This window comes from Poecilia reticulata, chromosome 2 (assembly GCF_904066995.2).
Source record: "Poecilia reticulata chromosome 2, P_reticulata-male-v2, whole genome shotgun sequence".
In the NCBI taxonomy this organism is placed as follows: domain Eukaryota; kingdom Metazoa; phylum Chordata; class Actinopteri; order Cyprinodontiformes; family Poeciliidae; genus Poecilia; species Poecilia reticulata.
Window position 1 is genome coordinate 26,182,381 of NC_088831.1, and position 22,482 is coordinate 26,204,862.

The 22,482-nt window shown below is 40.3% G+C and overlaps 1 protein-coding gene across 3 annotated transcripts; it reads left to right on the forward strand.

Moving 5' to 3' along the window:
• Nucleotides 1–1,266: 1,266 nt before the first annotated feature.
• Nucleotides 1,267–20,873, forward strand: aff3 (AF4/FMR2 family, member 3). Of its 3 annotated transcripts, none has more exons than XM_081601897.1 (19): nucleotides 1,267–3,402; nucleotides 5,625–5,669; nucleotides 8,961–9,035; nucleotides 9,994–10,027; nucleotides 10,101–10,158; nucleotides 12,455–12,506; nucleotides 12,659–12,693; nucleotides 12,828–13,020; nucleotides 15,334–17,346; nucleotides 17,466–17,590; nucleotides 18,058–18,226; nucleotides 18,315–18,421; nucleotides 18,541–18,604; nucleotides 19,083–19,219; nucleotides 19,300–19,371; nucleotides 19,467–19,560; nucleotides 19,652–19,701; nucleotides 19,815–20,020; nucleotides 20,654–20,873. In XM_081601897.1, the coding sequence occupies exons 1-19, from the start codon at nucleotides 3,331–3,333 to the stop codon at nucleotides 20,773–20,775; spliced, it is 3,723 nt and encodes a 1,240-aa protein (XP_081458023.1). In that variant the 5' UTR covers nucleotides 1,267–3,330; the 3' UTR covers nucleotides 20,776–20,873. The 3 variants fall into 3 exon arrangements, with proteins under 3 accessions (XP_081458023.1, XP_081458022.1, XP_081458028.1); XM_081601896.1 differs by having other exon boundaries at nucleotides 1,268–3,402; nucleotides 18,058–18,232; XM_081601902.1 differs by having other exon boundaries at nucleotides 1,269–3,402; nucleotides 12,840–13,020; nucleotides 18,058–18,232.
• Nucleotides 20,874–22,482: the final 1,609 nt, after the last annotated feature.

Here is a 22,482-nt window from a genome sequence, read left to right on the forward strand (position 1 = left end):
GTAAACATCAAAAGCCAAATAAAGATCTGATATGATATTTTAAAACTCAAAATGCACATTTCACTTTACGCTGACCCAGAAGAAGAGCTGTCGAATATAATCATTTCCGATGATGAGCTCTCATTCATTTTGCAACATTTTTCTGTTGGATTATAAATTAAGGAACAAAAAAGAAAAAAAATCTGAAGATCTGCTTTGGAGTCGACTCTTTTTAGTGATCCGAGCCAAAAGAGCCGGTTCTCTAAAAAAAGCCAGAATTCCCACGCTGCCGTGAGCCCCTCTCACTTCCCCGAGCTCAGACAGGTGGTCAGTCCCACAGTGACCTGGTTCAGAAAACCTCACCCCACAATAACGATCCAGATTTGAATCTGATTTGGATCGTTATTGTATTGAAATATCCAGTGATTACCTTTTTTTTCTCAGCTGTCTGGTAGAGGCTACCCGATTCTTACTTAAAATGTAATTCAAAAAATTGACACAGCATCACAGCTCCTCCACCTTACTTAACAATGGACATGAGGTGCTTTTCCCACATAGTCATCCTTTGCACATACATTATGTCCACCTGGAATATTTGTTGTTGAAAACCTCGGTATTAGTGTTGTCTGACCAGGGCACAGTCCACTTGAAGTCCCAATAGCATTTAGCAAACGCCACAAGTTTATATTAGTGACGAGGAATGAAAAGGTTGTAACTTTGATCAAAAATGTAAAAAAAATTAAAGCAAAAAAAAATTAAAAGATGTTTCAGTTACACTTATTTTAAAGAAGAAATACTGTTAGTCAATTTAACACATTACAAATTGTTAAAAACAGTTATTTCTGGAAAATAATCTTATCTTCCCAGGCTGAACTTTACCGCAGGTGCTGTCTAATCGGTCCATGTTGGTCATTGAACAGCTTAGCACCACAATACATTAAAGAGATGCTGTTGTCGTAACAACCTTCCAGACCTCTCAGGTCTTCTGGTTCTGGTTCTGCTCTGCATCCTCAGAACCAAAACCAAACATGGAGTAGCAGCATTCAGCTTCTATGCACCACAAATCTTGAACAGACTTCCAGAAAACTGCAAAACAGCTGAAACCCTGAGTTCCTTTAAATCCAAACTAAAAACCCAGACGTTTAGAGTTGCTTTTGAAACATAATCATGAAACATTTATCAACAATCTGATGTGTAATGATGGCAAAATGTAATGTTGTCGACTGTGTGTTCTATGACTTTGTATATTTGAGTCTTTATGATGTAAAGCACTTTGAAATGCCTTGCTGCTGAAAGGTGCTATACAAATACAGTTTGATTGATAGTGTGTTTTTTCATGGGAACAGATTAAATCTCCTGAAATAGGACAACAGCTTAAGAAACAAATACAAACTGCAGTTTATTTCACAATTGTGTGATTTGTGTGTCAGAAAGCGATTCATCTGCCCTAAGATCCGTTTCTAGCCTGTGCAGTGAAAAGTGTTTCTTCTCACAATGGCCACTAGATGGAGCTCTCGTCGTGCCTCGTGTGTCCACTGACTGCTGACAGGTTGACAAACTCATCCGAGCCACTCTGCAGATATGAGGGCAGCCAGGCGCCTGCAGAGAGCCATTCCTACCTGTGGCTCAGGCGAAACTACATCAGCATTTATCATCTTGTGAGATGCATGCCGTTGGTCACATTTTTATAGTAAGGTGTTAATCAGCTAACAGTTTCCTGTAGATTTAAAACTATTGTGCTAGTTTTAGGAGTAAGCTCCTGATAACAGATGCTCTGCTAGAGAAAATGGACCATTGTTGTCTGTTTAGGCCAAAATCTGCATTCCTGGATCTGTAAAGAAAACCAAACCCGAGTTACACAGTTCAAACGTAACTCAGACAATGGAGCTCTCTTCACTCTTCCCTGTTTAACATTTCAGCATACGCGCACGAAAGAACAAAAAGAAACGTGTGTGTTGGTAGGAGCGATGACTCCCGAGGCTATATGTTTGAAGCAGGCGGTGTCGAGGGATGCTGCCGGGCCTGTGAGGTTCTGTCACCATGGGTCTGTAACCAGGGGTGCTACTGTGCGGAGGAGGATGTTGACTCTGACTGAACTCTCTGTTAGCTGCAGCCACAACCAAATTCAAGGTTTAATCAGAAAGAAATATAAAGGTGTCAGCCAATATTCGTAAATCAAAGCTCTAATGTACCAGTCACCATGAGACTTTGCTTCTCTCTCTATCTCTGTCTCTCTCTTGCATCACGTCTGACTCAGGGAGACAGCTCGCATTTTAAGATGACAAATTAAAGCCTGCACAGCTCCGAGCCGCTTCACAGGCCTGACTGCATTTAGCAGAGTAACTGATGGGCCAGACATGAAGCAATGACAAGATGTCTGGAAGAGAGATGATCACATCTGCATTTTCTGATAAGATAAACCACGTCTTAAGTCTTGAACACATTTTTTAAAATGCATTTTGTGACAGTGTAGGCAAATGCATCTTTAGCCTGATGTCCTTAAACAAACTTCAATGCGAACATTTTCTTTAAGAAGCCTGCACGTGTGCAGTTTAATCTCAGTATTAATTCAGCTTTAAGGGACTAGAGGTTTATTAGAGAATCACAAAGACAAAAGGAACACAGCAGGCAGGTCCTGGAGAAAGTTATGGAGAAGTTCAAATCAAGGTTAGGGCCTAAAACATCATCCAAAGCTCTGAACATCTCACACGGCATGAACAAGTTTGCTACTTTATGTTGGTCTATCACATAAAATCCCAATACGTTGTGACAAAATGGGGAAAGGCTTTATTTTGCAGGACACTGATCAGATTACCTTGCTTTGAAATGTAAAAAATATATATATTTATGTATCAGGACAGAACCAAAATAGACAGGTTTTTTTATTGTTTGTCACTGACATAAGGCTAATCAGTAAATCTCAACTTGGGGAATGTTTTTTTTGTTTTTTGTTTTTTTTATACAGCTTCTTGTACCCTCATAACCCTGAAAGACATCATCTCAGTATACCTCAAGGGTGAAACAGTACGTCTAATAAATCATCTTTATATCATCATCGGTATGCCTGCCGTGATATCCTCACCGTCCACTGACAATTAAGAACCGGCGATGACTACAGCCAGCGAGTCGTGATCCCCTCGCGTAATGCTCCGTCATCTGTGACGTTCCCGACCCGCCTACATCCCCCGTCTGTGTCGGTCCGTCACATGGAGGGGAAGGAGCGCCCACAGACACGGAGAAAGAGAGAGAGAGAGAGAGAGAGAGAGAGAAGCCCGGCGTGCGAAGTCAGGTCACTGACGCGCGTCCTCACTGATATGGACACCGGAGGAGGACACTGAACATCCAGGAACCATGCCTACTGTCCTCGGTGGCAAAGGGAAACTTTCCATTGTCTGCCTTTTGCTCCGATACGCATATTCTCAGGTGAGAGCGCGGAATGAAGCTTAGAGACAAGTTACATCAAATACGGTCTGTGTGAACTTCTTAAATGTGGAGTACGCTTCAGTGGTTGGACTTCAAATGGACGGAACCAGCTTCACTTTCTGCGTCCGAATTCTTGAAATTTGAGTTCGTTTACATTTAGTGAAGAGATGCAGGAAAGATGAATCATTAAACAAACTTTTTCACCTAAAATACGCGTTTAGCTTCTAATTTAGCATGTTCTGCTTTACTAGATGTATTACTTTAAATATGAGATTGTGATGCTGCAATTAATAAGCATAACTTTAGTAATTGGAAATACTTTAAGAATGCAACAGCTGGTTATTGTCTGTATTGTTGCAGGTGTTATGATGGGTTGTGGTTTGTTTGGGTCCCTGGGGTACGGAGGTTAGCGCACTTGGGTATTGCACCAGAGTTGTAGCCTGCAGCACTTGTGCCATTGAATGTTTCGTGTGTTAATGAGGCTAAAACTAAAAGAAATGTGAAGAGGGACAACATTTTATTTAATGTGTGTAACCACAGGAAACTGAACTCTGGACTGTCTGTAATTATGTGTTATAATTAGTGCCTAAGGCCCAAAAAATGCTCTAAAAGTTGGATAGTTGGACTTAGATGACATACATAAAGTAAATTGCACAAGCTTCAATAACTCTTAAAGCTTAACCACAGTGTATTTTATTGGAAGTTAAGTTGAGAGAGCAACACAGTGCAGAACCGTAGTCTAAGGGAAAATTATATATCAACTTTCCATTCTTTACAAATTAAAATGTTGAAACTACGGCACCGTTTGTTTTCGGCCTCCCGGTGTTGGCGCTTTACAGGAACACCAAGAAATGCATCCCCACAGCATGATGTGACCACCACCATGTTTCACCACTGGGGCGATTCTGTTGCAGTAGTATTAGTTATTCTCCACGCAGAATCTTTTCATAAGCCATAAGGCTACATTTTTATCTTAAACATTCGTAGCACTTTCTTCCACACATTTTCTGCTAATGACTACTGGCTTACGTTGTGGCCCAGAGTTATAGAGCACGCAACTAATTGTTGGAAAAGTGAAACATTCTCATGTTTGAGATGCGGATTTATGTGTCTTTGGATTTATGTGTTTTTTTTGGTCCTGGCGGTGCTGTTTGTCCACTAATCTTCTCTAACAAGCCTTCACTGTCTTCACTGAACAGCCTGATTTATGCGGACATTAAACCGCAGACAGGTGGACTCCATTTACTAACTAGGTGACTTCTGGAAGCAAAGTAAACGAGAATGACTACAGATGAATGCAACGTTCCACTTTGCGTTGGTCGCATGAAATTTAAATAAACAAAAACATAGAAATGTGACAGAATATGAAAATGTTCCATAGTTGTGAACAATATTGAGCAGTCAGTCACTCAGCTGCCTGCTGCATGTCTGACAGTAGGTGGTAAATATTAAATGACTATTTGCATTAGGCTTTTTCAAGTTCAAAGACTCCAAAGAGCTTAACGCCAGCTTTATGATGCTCTAGACGAGGATCGTGTCAAAATAAAAAGACTCAGAATTTCAACAAGAAAAAGGGGAAAGCACTATTTGTTGATTAGTGGAAACCCGCTGTAGTAACACAGATTGGCAGTGATTGTACAGTAGCATGTTTGTACTGTACGGTTCTTACGTTTTTCTCTGACCCTCACCTGTGAGTTCAGTTGCTCAGAAAGGGATTTTACCATGTGATGTTGAAACCGAAAGTAGCTTTGCTCAGTGTCGGTATCCGGCTGATCATCCTGCAGCTGTGATTACTAAGATATGAGTCATCAACGAGGTTCAGAGAGACTCACAGTTACTGTGTGTGTATGCGTGTAGGTGTGTGTGCGTGAGGCTGTTTGAGTTACAGTAAAGTGTTACAGTGGGTTTTGAATGCAGCAGATAAAAAAAGGCGCGAAGGTAAAGGGTTTTTATGACTGGCTGGGTGATAGCTTTTTCAAGATCAGATGGTGAGCAACGACTGATAGTAACTGATCAGCTTTTCTATCTATTGTGTCTGATATACTCTCTGTTTGTTGATCGGCATGTCACGCGTTAATGTGTTCTGCATTTGAAATTTGCATCCAAAGTTGCTCTGTGGTTCACAAGGCTACCTGTCACTGTCAGTGCCTGTCTTTAATTTTTTTTTTTTAAAGTACGCTGCTCCTTTAAAAAAAAAGTTCTCCATTCTTTGATTTGTGCAGGGAAAAAGAAGCCAACACAAGTGCTGTGCCAAAGATATTCTCGAGGTAAGGAGCAGATAATTAGCGTATAATATGAACAATTTGTTTTATAATGACAGCGGTTTTGTCTCAAAATGAATCAGGCCGTATTTGAAGTTTATTTTGCGCTTTGCGAGTTCCCTTTGCATTTGTTTTTTTAATGTCGCAAAACGTTCAGTCATTTGAAAAAATTGACTCAACGGACGATCCAGCTGCTCAGAGGAGGAAACCCAAGCAGCGACTTAGCATGATTTTATGCATCAGTTAATCTACTGAATTTTCCTTTAGCTGAGATCTGAGAAGGTAACGTTTCTACTCATTCGTTTTACAGACGTGTTGTGATCTTTAATCTTATTGTACATATGCATAGTGACAAACAATAAATTAATTTCAATTCAAAATTCAGTTCAATAAAATAAAAAGTGACTATTCTCTGTAGAGGATCAATTAAAAAGAGTCTCATTTATTTCTTTTAAACTTATATTAAAGCTGCCATAGGTTTCTTTACCCAAATAGACATACATCACGATAAACTAGAATATCATTCAAGATTTTGTCAATTTACAGTATGTCCAATTGATTCCGGGCCGCTCCGCTCCTAAACCTGGAGTCATAAATTAAACGCTAGACTTATTTTCACCTGAAAAAAATGACAAATTGACCACTGGGCAACAGTCCTGTTCGTTTTCCTCGTGACCCAGGATGACTGCATCCCTGGTTTTTAGTTCTAGAGTGGCTTAACTCCAGTGCGACATTTGTAGCCCATATCTTGGGTACGTCTCTCTGTTGTGGCTCGTAAAACCCTGACTCCAGCTTCAGTCCGTGATTTCTGAATCTTCCCCAACTCTCCATTGACATGGATCACTGTGGTTTCAGTAACTGTCTGAAGGACAACACTCAAGCCAGCAGTCTTTCCCTTGATTTTAGAGGCCATAAACATTTCAGAATTTCTGGGTTGAAATTGGCCAGGGGTGTCATTTTCAAGTGACAAACTGAATTTTATGTTTTCACTAGCCCTAGTAAAAATGTTTTTACATACTTTAGAAACATTGCCTCGAGTGTGATAAACACATATAACATTAGCTGCGATTTATCGAGGTGCACCTGTACGTTTCTCTCTCCCTCTGCTTGAATGAACTTGAGAGAATAAATGGAAAAGATACCACCGTAAACGGAGGGAATGGGGCGGGAAAGGAGCAGGAAGATGGCAACACATGATGTTCCACCTGGGATACCTTGTTGTTGTTGGAGGAGGAAAGAGGCGAGGGTTGGCACTGTGTCCTTGGTGACTGAGGAAGGGGAGATAATGAAGTGAAAAGGATGAGCACAGAGAGGAAACACTCCCCCCTCAGGGGTGCTTTGCTATGAGCAGAGAGGGGGGAGAGGAGACTGAGAAATTGGCCAGGTTCACCAAATACTGAGGATATTTCAGGCCTTAAATGCCCTTATGTCAAACTCCCCTTGGAGCTGAAGAAATGTTTTGATTGTTTGGGAAAAATCCCCAAACCGAGCCCATTTGTATGCCCTTCTAATTTAATTGAACAGATTGTTTCATAGGAAAACATGCAATAAAATGGTGAAGTGAAAAACCCAAATGCAAAGAGGAGCCAAGCAGGTGAAAGTACACTTCTTTACAAAGTAAATAGTGAAAATTTAAAATCTTGAGTCATAAAAAAAGCATATATAAAAAAAATGCAGTAGAACCACAAAGGGACAGAAAAGGAGTCACAACGTGAGGCTCTGACAAAGGCATACTACCTGAGGAGAGATTTAGGCTGGAGAGGTGATTGTTGAACTAGGAACAAGTCATTAATTAATAGCAACATGGTCCTTACACTTCCTTGCTGTAAGAGACAGATCTGGTATACAGTAAACCAGGTAAACAAGGAAACAGAGACCAGAGAAGTACACAGATCAACCATCAAATAAGAAATAATCGAGATCTGTACCAAAAAGGTGACGAAGAGACAGAAGCAACGGGGGTTTTCAAAATAAATCATTAGTATCTACAGTGAATAATTGTAAAAACTTCAGTGTACAGCCAAAAATAAATCAATTAATTGATCAGTCAAATTTATTTGTATAGCACATTTAAACAACAAGGCAGTTCAAGGTGTTTTACATCATAAATACACAAAAAATGCTTATAAACTGCAGAAACAAAAGCAGATTGAATCTTAAAACTTATAAATGAACTGAACATGGAAAGCAGAGTGAAAAATTCCTGAATAAAACAAACCAAAACCCCAAAAAGTCCCAAAAATCAAAAGAAAAATAACTAGAAGGTTTAAAATAAAATAAAAATAAAAAAACAAGTGAGTAGCACAAAATTAGTCGCTGATGTTTTGTGTGGTAGCAAATTCCACTATATGTATATCTATATATAGTCAAATATAGATATATAAATTTATGTAAGTGTGTCCCGCGATTAAATACAAGTAATTCTTCTGATTGAAGCCATATGTTTGCATTCAAAATGCCTCAACCAATAAGCATTGTTTTCCTTGTTTTGTGAGTGAGCTCTGTCACAAATAAACCACTTTTATGTGGTTATAACGGTTGATACACCTCTTCACAAAAAATACTGTGCGCAGATACCAGCTGTGTTTCCTGTCTCAATGCACCGCTGCAGGGGGGGTTGATTTTTAGAGTGAGTTCCCCCTCTCACTCTCCAAAATAGTTCAAATCTGCAGAGTGAATTCTCTTCCTTTATTTTTTTGTCAACCTGTCTGCAGGTGGAAGCGACCTGCAAGAGACTCAAATCTCTACATGTTGCGCTGGGAGCCGATAATTTCTAACTGAAATGCTTTGCATAGTTTTTGCATGGTGGCTCGCAGGTTTGGGAGTGAACGCTTTTAAAAGTCCACCTGTGCTATTGTCCTGCAATACCTCCATTCTTCTTGATAAGTATGAACAGATTTTTCCTTCTTTCATGCTTATAAGAAACAGCTTTCACCCATCGGTTTGTGACTAGTTCATGCTTCCAGAAACTGAGCTACATGAGCAGGTGCTCGCAGCAAGATGGGTTTCCGTTTTTTTTTTCGCACAGTCACTGATCACAACCACTTCAAGCATGTAATTCACATCTTTCAACCTGAACTCGGCCCCAAAGTGAACACTTGCCTCCGTCAAGAATCGTCGGGAAGGGTGGGTGGGATGTGAGGGGGGGGGGGGCAGGGCCATGAATGAGAGTCAGATGTCGATCTCTGCTGCGTGTGCATATGAAAGGGAGGAGAAAGTTGTCCCTAAATTCAGTGTGCTTTCCTTTGTTATGATTCCCCAGTCACCTTTAACCTCACTCCTATTTTCGTCGCGCAGGACATGACTCAATCCTGGCCTTCCCAGCAAGCCTTGGGGGGGGAGCAGGCCCAGCGAATCCTCTACAACCCTAAGGTGTGTGTGTGTTTTTCTGTTTGTCTAATTAAAACTGCATGTGGTTTTATGAGGTTTGGTCTGTTGAAAAAAAAAAATAAATAAATTAAAAAAAAAAAAAAAAAAATATATATATATATATATATATATATATATATATATATATATATATATATATATATATATATATATATATATATATATATATATATATATTTTATTTTTATTTTTTTGTTTTTGTTTTTAGGCGGGGGAGGGGATGAAAACATTTTAAGCTCATTGTTTTTAATGAGCTTTAGAGGGAACTTGGTTAAATTATTACGTCTTGGATCTGTTTGGGTCTTTATCAGCTTCCTGTTTACGAAAGGCTTTAGCCTTGCTGGTTCACAGGATTTATTTGAACACCGACCAATTTCCTTCCACTTGGTGACACTTTCTGTCAGATGTTTGGACTTAGAGAGGTGATGATCTCAAGCAAACATTTAAACTGTTTTTTGTTTTTTTTAAAGGAAACAGACTAACGTCAAACTTCTGGGCAATACTCAAGAGACTAACCAGTTTAAATCAGGTCTACTGTTTCTGATAACATGGGTGGTTAAATGTCCACCGTTGATCTGATTGTGATCACTCCATGTAAGCCTCTGACTTCAGCTTCAAGCCGTTTTGACTCTTCGAGGGACCAAACAGCACACACATTTGGAGTGTAGGGAAATGGCCACCTAACTGCAGATGTGAAATAAACAATTTACTTGAGTCCTCCATATTTAGTAACATTGTGTTAACAAATGAGCAAATCTTCCAGTTCGAAAAACAAAATTCAAATCCCACAATCCCGCATCTCATGTTTATTTTACCTCGAGGGTGTTCTGTGATGTTTTCACAGAATATATCTGCAGATAAGCAGAGGCTCTATTGTATTAATAAAGATCTTTTTTTAGAGATGAATATTATATTTTTAATTTTCCTGTTTTTCCCCCAGGATGCAAGGCATCCAGCCACCCAACAAAGGCAAAGTACGAATTTACCGACTGACAAATTTGCATCTTTGTGTGATTCTCTGTTAATTCTTTCTCCCTCTGTTGTTAGGCCGTGGGGAACCTCAGCAGCGAATGGCTCGTCCTCCCTACGTGGCACCTCACAAATCGTAAGTCGGGCTTGTAGAAACGCGATCCGGCTCGGGTCACGTCCCGTAAACCCGCTGCCGTGGCACATGCAGGAATGGCCACTCGTTTGATTTGTTTGTCCGTGTAACCTCTTTAAAACGAATTTACGATCTTTATCATCCGAACAGCTACAGGGCAAATTGATCAAGAGGGAAGGAACGCACGTGAAATTGGATACATTACGTTAAGCAGGCAAACCGTGTTTCAGGCAGCAGTTTGGGTCAAGGGTCACGTTACATTCCTGAAAGTTGTCAGTGAAGACCGATGTGCTCCTGTTTGTTAACTTTTTACATCCTGCTTTTAATCTGAAACACATGTACAGGGGGTGGGAGCCAACTGCATGCCTCACATTATTTTACAAGCTTTGTTATGAAACAGATTTTTTTTTTTCCCCCCCAAGCTGTCAGTCGTTGACATTATTTGCTTATTTAAGCCTTATTTATGTTCAGGAGATCACTATAAGATGCTCTGCTTAGTCTGTAATGAATTATAAAACCACAATTTGAAAAATATTAGCTAAAATCTTGCAGTAGACAGCAACTTCCACATTTATTGGCATACCATCGCCTGCTGGTGTTAAACAGATCTATTGTTTGTAATGAAGTTTGAGCGTTATTTTCTTTGCACTTTGAAAAAGTATGGAGCTTACGTTTAGCTTTTTGTATTTAGGGATTACTTTGAAAAAAACATGATAAAATATTTGTATTTTCAGACAAAAAATACATTTTTTTATTTTGTTTTGTCTTTTTTCTTCTTTTCTTCCTTCCTTACTTAAACCTGCCAACTGCTGAAATATCAGTTATAAAGTCATTGTATTTTATATTCTAAACCAGTGGTTCTTAACCTGGGTTCGATCGAACCCCAGGGGTTCGATGAGTCGGTCTCAGGGGTTCGGCGGAGCCTCTGCAGCGGAGGTAAAGACACACTTGTGTAAAGTCGCGATGACGCGCCCCACTTTGCCATCACTTGCTGCAGAGGATCACGTTACATTGCTTAACCAATCAGGGCTGCGGAGGAGCCCTGATTGAAGGAGCTCCACTCTCAGCATGGATTTGAACTTGTGTCTTTAATTACTTCAGCAAAGCTCATAGTTTTTACCAAATTCTGTAGCTTTCGGTGTACTTCTAAATCTGCTCCTTAGTCGCATCTTTTCGGGGTTGGTACTGCCTCTAGTGGCGTGGGGGTGACAACACAACTAATATAATTACATTACTAAATCAGAATACCGCAAAGTCTTTATTATTTATTATTAGTTTTTCTTTCTCTTAAGAATGTAGAGCTAATTAAATAATCTAAACGAGACCTTAAAGTGGTTCCAGTTTCTCTCGATGGCCAACCTGTTGAAACTGTGGCAAATTTTAAATACCTTGGGATGTTCCTGGGCAGTCAGCTCAACTTTGCTGAAAACACTGACTATATTTTGAAGAACTGTTCTCAGAGACTCTACCTTTTAAGAAGAATTAATGATCTTGCAGTGACCCAACTAGACTCTAGTCCAGTTGGGTCACCCCTATGTCTTGAATTTAAGGGGGGGGGAAAAAAATTATATTTTATTTATCACTACAGAAGGGTTCAGTGAATGCGCATATGAAACTGGTGGATTCGGTACCTCAAAAATGGTTAAGAACCACTGTTCTAAAATGATTGGAAATTCATTTTACAATATCAGAACAATTAAAATTTGTTTCTGAAAAATATGTAGGAACCTTGTTGCTGAAGATGTCGACCAGTTTAAATAATAATGGAAATATTTGATTTCAGAAGAGACAAACAAAGTGACTTTGGTGTCGTGAAACACATGACCGCCATATGAAGAAGCAGCTCACCCTCCGTTTTGGAATAATCTGTGATGCTGTGAATCTGTTTGCTTCTGGAAACATTATTAAATCTTGTTAGAGTGCATGGCACCTCAGACTCTTTAAATTGACAGGGAATTTGTTAAGAAAAGTGAGGATTTCTGCCAGAAAACTATAAATTAGTCATCAGTTGGTATTTCAACAGGATAATGATGCAAAGAATATGGCCAAATAAACACAGAAAAGGTTCAATTGTCACAAGATCCACATTCTTCTATACCAGGAGTGACAATAAGGGTTGAGGGCAACATGAGTTAGGCTGTTTAATACAAGTAAAATCATCCCAGTTAATGTCCCTTCAGCCTTTATTATATATATTTTTATTTTTTTTATCAGGAAAACCTCTTTACATGAGTTCACTGCAGTATTTTATGGAACTTTAAAAGCCAAACAGCTCAGGTTTCTGAATGTACATTTGCAGAATGCTTGCTGATGACCTGAAGATAAGTAGTGATGAAGATGACACTCAGAGGGTAGGTCAATCTCAGCCTTTTCAGTCTTTAATCACGTCTAAATAAATGTTTTTAACCCTGATTGTTGCCATTTTTCTGCTAGTTTTTTTTTTTTTTTTTTTTTTGCTACTGCTGCAGTGGATGATCAATTTCTGTTTTTGTGTCCCCCAAAGGCCATTCATGAGTCAGCTTCCTGGGACAGACACAGGTACTCCCACTGATTTCTCTTTCAATGATCTCTATTGGTATTTTGGCTGTAGGAATCGGTTTTACTGCGTGTGTAACGCCGCTCCACTTGGCTCGGCGCCTCCGTTTTGAGCCGTCTCTGATGTTTGTACCCAGTTTGACTGACAGCCTGTCGGCGCAGCGAGCGCACACGCATGGCAGGAGGGTGAGACATTCCAGCTCGGACTCCTCGGACTCTGACTCCTCTGCAGAGTCGGGCAGCAGCCTTCGTTCCCGCAGCCCGAGTCCAGAACTTCACCCGGATCCTCCGTCGCCTGCGAGCGTGCAGCCACTGTGCAACAACAAGGAGGTGAGAAATACAGCTGCCGCCCAATGTGATTCAGTTCATTTATTTAACAGTTCGTGTACGGTAGATCTCCTCCTGAGTTTATGTGCCTTAAGATGAAGTCTCCACAGATGGGGTGGGGTGTGAGGAGTTGGGGGGATGGCGGGGGGTGCTCGATGCGGTCCACAGCAGGTGTGGGGAGGGACAGAGCAATGAAAAATGCCTGTAACTGGGGGGGTTGTGGGGCAACTTTGGAAATTAGCTCCAACGGTGAGTCTTAGAGGAAAGCCATAGGGGATGAAAGTCATCAAGGACTGAGTTTTTGCTGAAATGTGATAAACAAAGTGCATAGGAGAATGTATTGCAGATAAGTTTTATGGAGCTAAGAGATGCTGTGCAGAGCGTTTGGAGGTGCAGGGCTTTGTGGTGGTTGACATGTGTGCTATGTATGCAGTGACGGGGCAAACCTGCTTCTCTGTTATGAATGGAGGGCCCTGTGTGACATTGCAGACTGTATTACTGAACATGCTACTCTGGGCCCCTACAGAGTGTGAGGGAGGGTGTTTGTTGGGGTGAGGTGAGTTGTGGGGGGGGTGCACCATGTGGTTTTCATTTAGATGGAGTGTTTGAGTGTCTCCTTCAGAAAAAAAATTGGGGGCAGCAGTTATGGAAGCAGCAAACCCAGAGTTTCAGGTAGCAAGAAAAAAAAAGGGAGGGAGGGCAGTTGAGACGGTACAAGAGATGCAGTGTCTTCTCTGAAAAGAGAGCGAGGTATGAGGGGAGGAGGTGGAGGCAGAGGTGGAGGGTGTGGGGGTCACTGTTTGACTTAAAGAGTCGAGGTTTAATTTAGCTCTTCTGGTCAGACCGAAAAAGTGAAGGCGTAAAAGAAAAAGAAGCTTGCTCTCAGGCTGTGAGTACCCTTTGGTTTCTTTAATTAGAGTAAAAACTTTTGTTTGCCTCAGAGGTTTTATGCTTTCAAATCAAAACAGTTTTAAACGTAAGATTAAGGAATTTACTGACATGACTAAACAGGAGTGTAGTTATTCTGTAAGCACAGAGTGAATGCACTGCATCTGTGAGTGCACGTAATACACAGGCTACTGATAAGAAGTACATTTTTTGTTTTATGTTTTTTTAAACGTTATACTTGGGATTTGTTAATTATACCTCAGGAAGTTTCTCTTTAATTCCGGAAAAGATTAAATTGCTATTTGCTATATTTTTTCTCTTGAGATATTTTTTATCAACTTTTTCTAAGTTGTGCGACAGTCGTCTTGGTTTATTACAAATATTATTTCAGTTTAATTTCATAAATGTCACAGAAGTGCTTGAAGAAATCAAAGAATTTAAATGCACATTTCCACACCTGTGGCACTAAAATATAATTTGAAATACTAAATCTGTGAAGTTTTAATGTTACCTTAAATGTTTTGGGTTTTTTTTCCACATACAGAATGTGTTAATTTGTCAAAAAATTTATTAAGTGTCTATGTAATACACATCACAAGAAAATATAGGAACATGTTGCTGCTAAATGTGGTTGTACAAGCCGTTGAAGACTCGGTTACAGTACTATGGATGCGTTTCTGAACAGATTTTTTTCTTCCAATTTTGTAAATAAATAAATAATTTTCTAAAATCTAATTTTACGTTAGATTAAATGGTGTTCCAGGCACCTTATGCCATTCCATTCATAGTCAAATGAAAATGGTACATTTAGTTATTGTGAAAATGCTTTATATAAAATAAGTTAAAAGAAATTTGACTTCATTCACATCATGGTTGTATCTGACGCCTTGAAATTGGCTTCTGTGTCTTTAAGAATCTCCTAACCTTTCTGACACTCCCCCTTCTGGACGTCATCACAACAATGCTTCTCAGTGATGCCGCTTACAACTGTTCTTAGGAGTGTTGGACTGACATGTAGTTTGTAATGATAAGCTCATCAGACACGCAGTTCCACATGGTGGATTGCTGCTGCCGCTAGTCTGAAGGAGCTGGGTGGGAGAGGGGTGCTTTGTGGGGCAGGAGCCCAACTGGGAACTTTAGATGAAAGATGGAGTTTTGTGCAAATAGGTGGCGCATTGTATGAGCAAGCATATAGGCAGTAGGCACCCCTGAATCACTGAGAATCAAGAATTTCTCAAACATGCAAAATATCTGGGTTTGTATGGATTTGGCCTGAGTTTTTGGATGTGTTTCCTTTTAGCAAGAAATGTCCAAATCAGGACCTTTGGTTCTTGATTCAACATTACTTTGTGCACCAACTTCATGATTATCAAAGATTTATATAAAATAATCATGTGTCCTTTTGTCTCTCTCTTTTTTTTTCTTAAGATTGACCATCGTTCCACTACCCAGTGGCAGTTAGACAAATGGCTGAAAAGATCAAAGAAAAAATCTGCCAGGACTGATCAAGATTTGTCTCAGGCTATTGCAGAACCCGAGGCCTCTCCCCTAAGTCAGAGAGCCCCGTCACCAGCCAGGTCATGGGACAGCAATCAAGAGTATAGCCCGAGCCAAACCCCCATTCCAAGTCCACAGTTCAGTTACAGTAATGATAACAGCCCAGTTCCTAGCCCCGGTTACAGCTACTGCCCAAGTCCCAGCCCTTTCCCCAGCACCTGTCCAAGTCCTACCCCTAGTCAACAACATAGCCCACCTCCAAGTCCAGTTCTAAGTGTTTGCCCCAGTCCTTGTGGAACACCGAGGACCAGTCGTAGCCCAAGCCCTATACCTAAACATCCCCCAAGAAGTCCTAGTCCCACCTTACCCACTCCATCACGGGGTTTTCACTACCATGGGAGTCAGAGTCAGAACCAGTCGCATTCTATTCTAACATCTACCCCCCACAGGACTAAAATAAGACCATGGATTGCACCATTGCCTGGCACCAGTTTAAAGAGTAAGCCCACGAGTAACATTCATCTTCAACCGCCTTATCAGCTCAAGCCTAAGAATCATCACACACAAGACCAAGTCCAAAGCCAAAGCAAGTTGAAAGATTTTGGAGGCTTAAATTCCCAATTAAATCTCAATCAAAAATCTACACACAAGCCTACTTCATATCCAAGAACTAAACAGCTTTCCAACGCCCCCAAAACTAAAAATCCAACACATTTTGATCAAATCCAAGGCAACCAATCCAAACCCAAGCCACTGCCACCATTTCAACAACCTTCACAGCAAAGCCCCAAAAGAACAAAGCATTTAGTGCCTACTGGCTGTGAAACCAACACAGCTCCCAGTACTCATTCCACATCTGCCAGTAAAGCTACTAGAAATTCTGTTACTGGGTCAACCTCTGGACCATTCTCTAACCTTATACACTGGACAAAGCTGTGGGAAGCTACAAACTCAAACCCCACGCATCCAAACCATGCCAAAACCTCACAAAGGAAACCTCAGTCTAAGGAACAGGAAGTAGTTCAGAGAAAACCTCATCCGACCCAAGCAGAGAGGAGAATACATGAAAGCAAGGAGGATAGACATCATCATGAAAAACAACTAGGGAAACTAGAACGAAAGGAAGACAGAAGGCTGGCGGAGGAGCAGCTACTAAGACGCCCCTGGATCCAAAGTTCACCAGAAGAAGAGGAGGAAGAGGAGGAAAGAATAACAGAACAGCAAGGTGGGAGAAAGAACACAGGAAGAGGAGAAAATAGGAGGAAGGGGGAGCAGGCAAAGGAAGAATGGAAAGCGGTCAGACAAGTGCCTTCTAACGACAAACAACACCGCCTTCGAGAGAGTTTAGACTGTCAAGGCAGGACAAAAAAGGGAAGAAGATGTGAGGAGAAGAGAGAAGTAATCAGAGACCAATCACCCTTATTATCCACACACTCCCCACCTCCCCAGAGGCCATCCTTCAACTCCTCCTCCTCATCATCATCTTCCACAACCTCCTCCAACTCAGACTCTGAATCTGAATATCTTGGCACTATCCCCAAGGTTTCAGCTGAGTCCACTTCTCACAGGAGAGTCACCAAGACAGGGAACCAAGCTCCAAGCAGACCTGAGACTACCAGGCCTAAGGCAGTACACCCCAGACGACACAGCTCAGATAATCCATGTGAGAGGCAGAAAAGTGAGGCAAAGAAAAGGCTCTATACACTAGTCCCTTTTGGACGAGGGGAAAAAACTCCTTCCACCGCCCAACGGGGGCTACGAAATCTGGTGGTGCAGATAGACCTCTGTCTTCTCAAGAGAGTCCCGGACAGTCCCACAGATTCCACTGGTAAAAAACTATCCCCTTCCAAATCATCTTCATTGATGAAGGAAAAATCTAAGGAGGCTATGAAACACGTTTATGACCCTGAGACCTCCATTACAGATGGCAAAAGGAAACGCAAGGTAGAAAACAAATGTTTCACTTTTATCTTGAGACAATAAACCAAGAAGAGTATTTTCTACACATTAATATGACACAGAAATGTTTCATGTCTACTTGTTCTTTGTTGTTTTGTCACCAGCTAGAGAACGGCGTAACGCAAAGAGAAACCAAGAGGAGTCTTCTTTATCCAAGCGAGACACCAGGGCAGAAAGAACCTTCATCATTACCAGCTGAGAACATCATTACTGAGACTGTGCACAATGGGTAATAACACCTTACATCATGAAAGCACTTCTAGGCACTTCTAGTTTACGTTGCATGCCGTTGAACTATCTACATGTCAACTAGTTATTGGAAGCATGGCAGGAGAGAGTCATTTTTGTCCATCACAACCATAAATGTGGGGAGTCCATTGAACTCTGCTTTAACTGGAACCAAGTTCCTTAGTCAGATGAGAGTAAAACTGAGTTTTCTCAACATCCCCGGTGGGTTTGAATATGTGGAATAGCACCCTATACTGTGTGTTAAGGGTAGTAGAGGCAGTGATGGTTTTTGGTATTGGCCATCTGGGAAGTTGCCCCAAGTGATATTAGAAATGGAAGAAGTACACAGAGCAAATGCAAATATCAAACTTATCTGCCAGCTGCACCTTGAATAAGTTTTCTACTGCTTTTTTTTTGCCATGTATAATTTTGGGTTTCAAAGGAATCTGTGGATGTGTTTCCTTGAAGATACCTGGAGGAGTTCTTGGACAACAAGAGGCCAGTGTCTCCCTTGTCTCCCTTGTCTCCACTGCCCCAGAGCCCTGAACCCACCAGGCCCGTCTCCAAAGCAAAGACAACTACCGAACAGCAACAGTCCCGGGCACAGAAGAGCAAAGACAAGAGCAGAGATGCAGATGTAAAGGTGACATCTTGGCTCATAAACTTTTGTTTAGACAACTCTTCCCCGTGCAACATTTGGTCTCATTTAGCCATGTTCTGTGCAGCCCAAGACTGAGGTGGAGTGTGTAAAAGTATCAAGGCAGCATCAGCCACTACCCGAGTCCACCTGGGGACCAGCTGGTCACAGAGGGACCGTACCAAGCCAAGAAATGTGAGTCTTCAAAACAGCCTCCGCACTGCTTTCAGTTTACTTATAAAACTGAGATAATTCAACTTACTGGTGACAAAACATCACCAGGTTTTAACCATGTATGCTCAATTTTCTCATAGTTCTCACCATGCTGAGTACTACTTACATGAAGCTAAACGAATGAAGCACCGTGCTGATGCAATGGTGAGTTTTTAAAATTTGGTGCAATAATACGTTTTTTACTGTGATATTATACAATAAATTTTAATAAATACTAAAAAACTTTTCTTTTTTTTTCTTTTTTTTTACTAGAAAAGTATGCAAGAGTTTAGTGGTTGTTTCAATCAGGCATTCAAAGCAGCAATGCTTGCAAATTACAGTAACAAAAAGGATCACCATAACAATCACTGTGGCATTTCGAACTTTTATTTGAAACATCTCTTTTATTGTTAGTGGGGAAAACATCTACCTTTGAATTATTTAAGTGTAGATCCATTAAAATCATATCCTGATAATCTGTCTTATTTTAAACAAAACACGCAAATACAGAAATAACCTTGAATTTGCAACGTTTTTCAATAGACGCTTTCACAATTTATGTTCTGAACAGGACAAATGAATGCTTCTTGAACACGGCTGGCTGTTGTTTTCTTCATTTGCTTTTGTTACTCGCCTTTTTCAGGTGGACAAGCTCGGAAAAGCTGTTAACTACGTCGATGCAGCTCTGTCCTTCATGGAATGTGGGAAGGCGATGGAGGAGGGGCCACTCGAGGCAAAGTCTCCTTTCACCATGTATTCTGAGACAGTGGAGCTGATCCGGTAAATTACATCTACTGAACGTTGCCAAAACAAATGTAATTTCAAGATAAAAAACTTGACTGTTCACTATGTGTTTTAAGGTACGCAATGAGGCTCAAGGGTCACTCTGGCCCTGGAGCGAGACAGGAAGACAAACAGCTGGCAGTGCTGTGGTGCGTTTGTCATCCTCTCTGTTTACGCCACATCTGTCACTGCGACAAAGGATGAGCATTTTGAGAACGGTTTTGCGGTCTGTCTGTGTTTACAGTTTCAGATGCCTTGCCCTCCTTTACTGGCAGATGTTTCGCTTAAAAAAAGATCATGCATTAAAGTACTCCAAAGTGCTGCTCGACTTTTTCAAGGTATATCTAATGACACAAACGTCACTGCTTAGTGGAATAGTAAAATTTTGGTACGTGTGGCTGCATACATTTTGTTTTGGTCTTATTATAGAGTTCTCCCAAAGTGCCTACAACGCCACCCGGCTGGATGGACTCTGGGAAGTGAGTGGATAATAACTAGGCTTCCACGTTTAACCGTTTTGGCTTCCTCTGTTTTATCCTTTGAAATGATACTGATTGGCTTCGCTCTGCTGCGCATGTCTTTTCACTCCCAGGCCTACAGCAGGACTCCCGTCCTCACTGTCACCCACTGCAAAACACCACAGACGGGGTTCAAATGAGGGCAGCAGCTCTGCGTCGCTCATAAGCATACCCCAGCGCATCCACCAGATGGCAGCAAACCACCTGAACATCACCAACAGTGTCCTGTACAGCTATGAATACTGGGAGGTGGCAGACAACCTCGCAAAGGAGAATAAAGGTAAAAAAATATATATATATATATATATATATATATGCTGCTTTGTAAAAAAAATTTAATATAATAATTAAAACCTTAAACTTCCATTTTCTGTGGGTGAATTTTTTGTGATAAACCAACACAAATTAGTGCATAGTTATGAATTGGCGGAAAACAGGATACATGGCTTTTTATTTTTCTTCGCCACCTATACTCTGATAGGCTTACATAATAATAGTGCAGTGCAATGATTTGGTGTCAGACATAGGAGAAGTCTGGCCTTTGTGGAAGAAGAAAGTCGATGTTGTTCTAACAATTTATATAGGTAAATACAGGGCAAATCATGTTTTATAGGCCAAGACTTGCTGACACTCCGCATCCACCTCAAATGAAATTGAGCTATTTCGCAAAGAAGAAAGAGCCATAATTACAGTCTGTATGAGCAAAGCTGATAGAGATATTGAATAACATGAATGACACTCTCAGGTATTAATTTGTTAAAAAGGCTTTTCAAATCATGCATCCTGTTTCTGTTTCATAATTATGTGTTGCTTTGTGTTGATCTGTCACATAAAATCCTAAATAAAATGCACTGACGGAACTAGTAATATATATATGTATATATAAACATTTAATTTTGTCTTATCATTGCAGAATTCTTCAATTACTTGAATACTTTATCTGGGCCATTGACTCTTCACAGTAGCATTGCTCACGCTGTTCAGTACACCAGGCAGGCTCTTCAGTGGATACGCATTAGTGCCAAATTGAACTGATTCCAACAGAGGATTTCTTCTTAGCCGGCCAAGCTGCTCCTCAAGCTTAATTCTGCTGTAAAAAAAAAAAAAAAAAAAAAAGACTGCAGATCTCCAAACAGCTGTGAGGAAAGCACTGATAACCAGTGTGGTGTGTCAAAATGGACTTAAATAAAATCTCACTAAGCCACAAACCGCCCTTGTCGAACGTTGGGATGTAAACACCAGCATTATGTGTGTAAAGCCTTCTGAAGGACCAGTTTTGCAACGTTCTTCCTCGTTGTTGGATTACTCTGAAGAGTTGTCTGTTCAGCAACTAATTAAGGTCTCAATTTTTTATTATTTTTTTTTTGCCAAATGAACCCTGAACCTCAAAGGACAGTGAAACTTGTCTGTGTTTTAGACTTTGTTGTTTTTCACCAAAGATTGTCTCTGGATGCAAAACAAGAGAATATGGTCAAAAAAAACACTGATCGACCATGCATCGCTCTCAAAGAGGGGAAATTCTTGAAGTGATTTTTCCTTTAAAGTGTCTTATACTTTCACTTCTTCTGTTTTTTACTGTGCAATATTTGATAGATCATCTTATTTGTAAGAAGAAAAAAATAAACTGAGAATGAATAATATATTTTGTTGTTGTGAATCTTGTGAGAGATTTAGTCTAACAGTCAGGATCTGGATTTCTCCTCATTTACTTCAATGCATTAAAGACTTTGGAGTATTGAATTATGTTTTTTTTTTTATCCACATGGTCAAAATACTTATGCACATGCATACACATATGCACCCTAAATGGCTCTCTGTCTTGTAAGTAGTTTTACTTCAACCACACTCTTTTTTTATCACCAAACACCTGGCCAAGTTTTAGACTGATATTTGACCACACCTCTTGGCAGAAGTTGTTGAATTGAGAAGAAAAGTAAAGTTTATTCCATAGACTTTAAATGCAATTCATCTGTACTACTGACTGATTGTGAGGGCATGGGATGGGCTGGGACCATCCCATGATGCTGTCAACACCATGCTTAACATTTTGTACAGTGTCCTTTGGTTCAAACGACTCAATTCAACTTCTTCCAAACAGTCTCCTTGTCATTGTGGGACCATTATCTCGGTCTTTATATGCCATAAAAAGTGATCAATTAACCATCTAGAACGACTCTTGCTTGGTGTTTGTTGATTATTACAAATAATGTGTCAAGGTGGTACATATTGCTTAGGGAAGTTTATATAAAAAATATATTTTGGGGTGTATGCATAGTATGTTTCGTTCTTTGATTCTGGTATAAATAACATCACAGTCAACATAATTTAGCTTGTGGGCAGGAAAGTTAGAAAAAAAAATAATATCAAGGCAAAAGTATCTTAAAATATATTCAATATAAGAGGTGAAGTCAATTGTTGCATTAAAACATAGCCCTTTCAGGACAATATATGTGCACAAGGTACAGTGCCAATTTTCTGATTGATAATTTTTTGTTTGTTTGTTGTTGTTTTCTTTAACGTTCACATTGACTGTAAGATGTAAGATTTTCAAAAGCACTCAAATGGTGAAACATCCAAAGCAGGTGAATAATTTTGCAGGCATTGCTAAATAATAAATAAAATTTTTACTACAAAAAAAAAGCATGCTTGGCATCATAAGGGTTCGGCTTGGGTCAGTCAAAAGAAAGACAAATGATGTGATGTCAACAGGTTTCCTTCTACATTATGTGTAAAAGCACACAC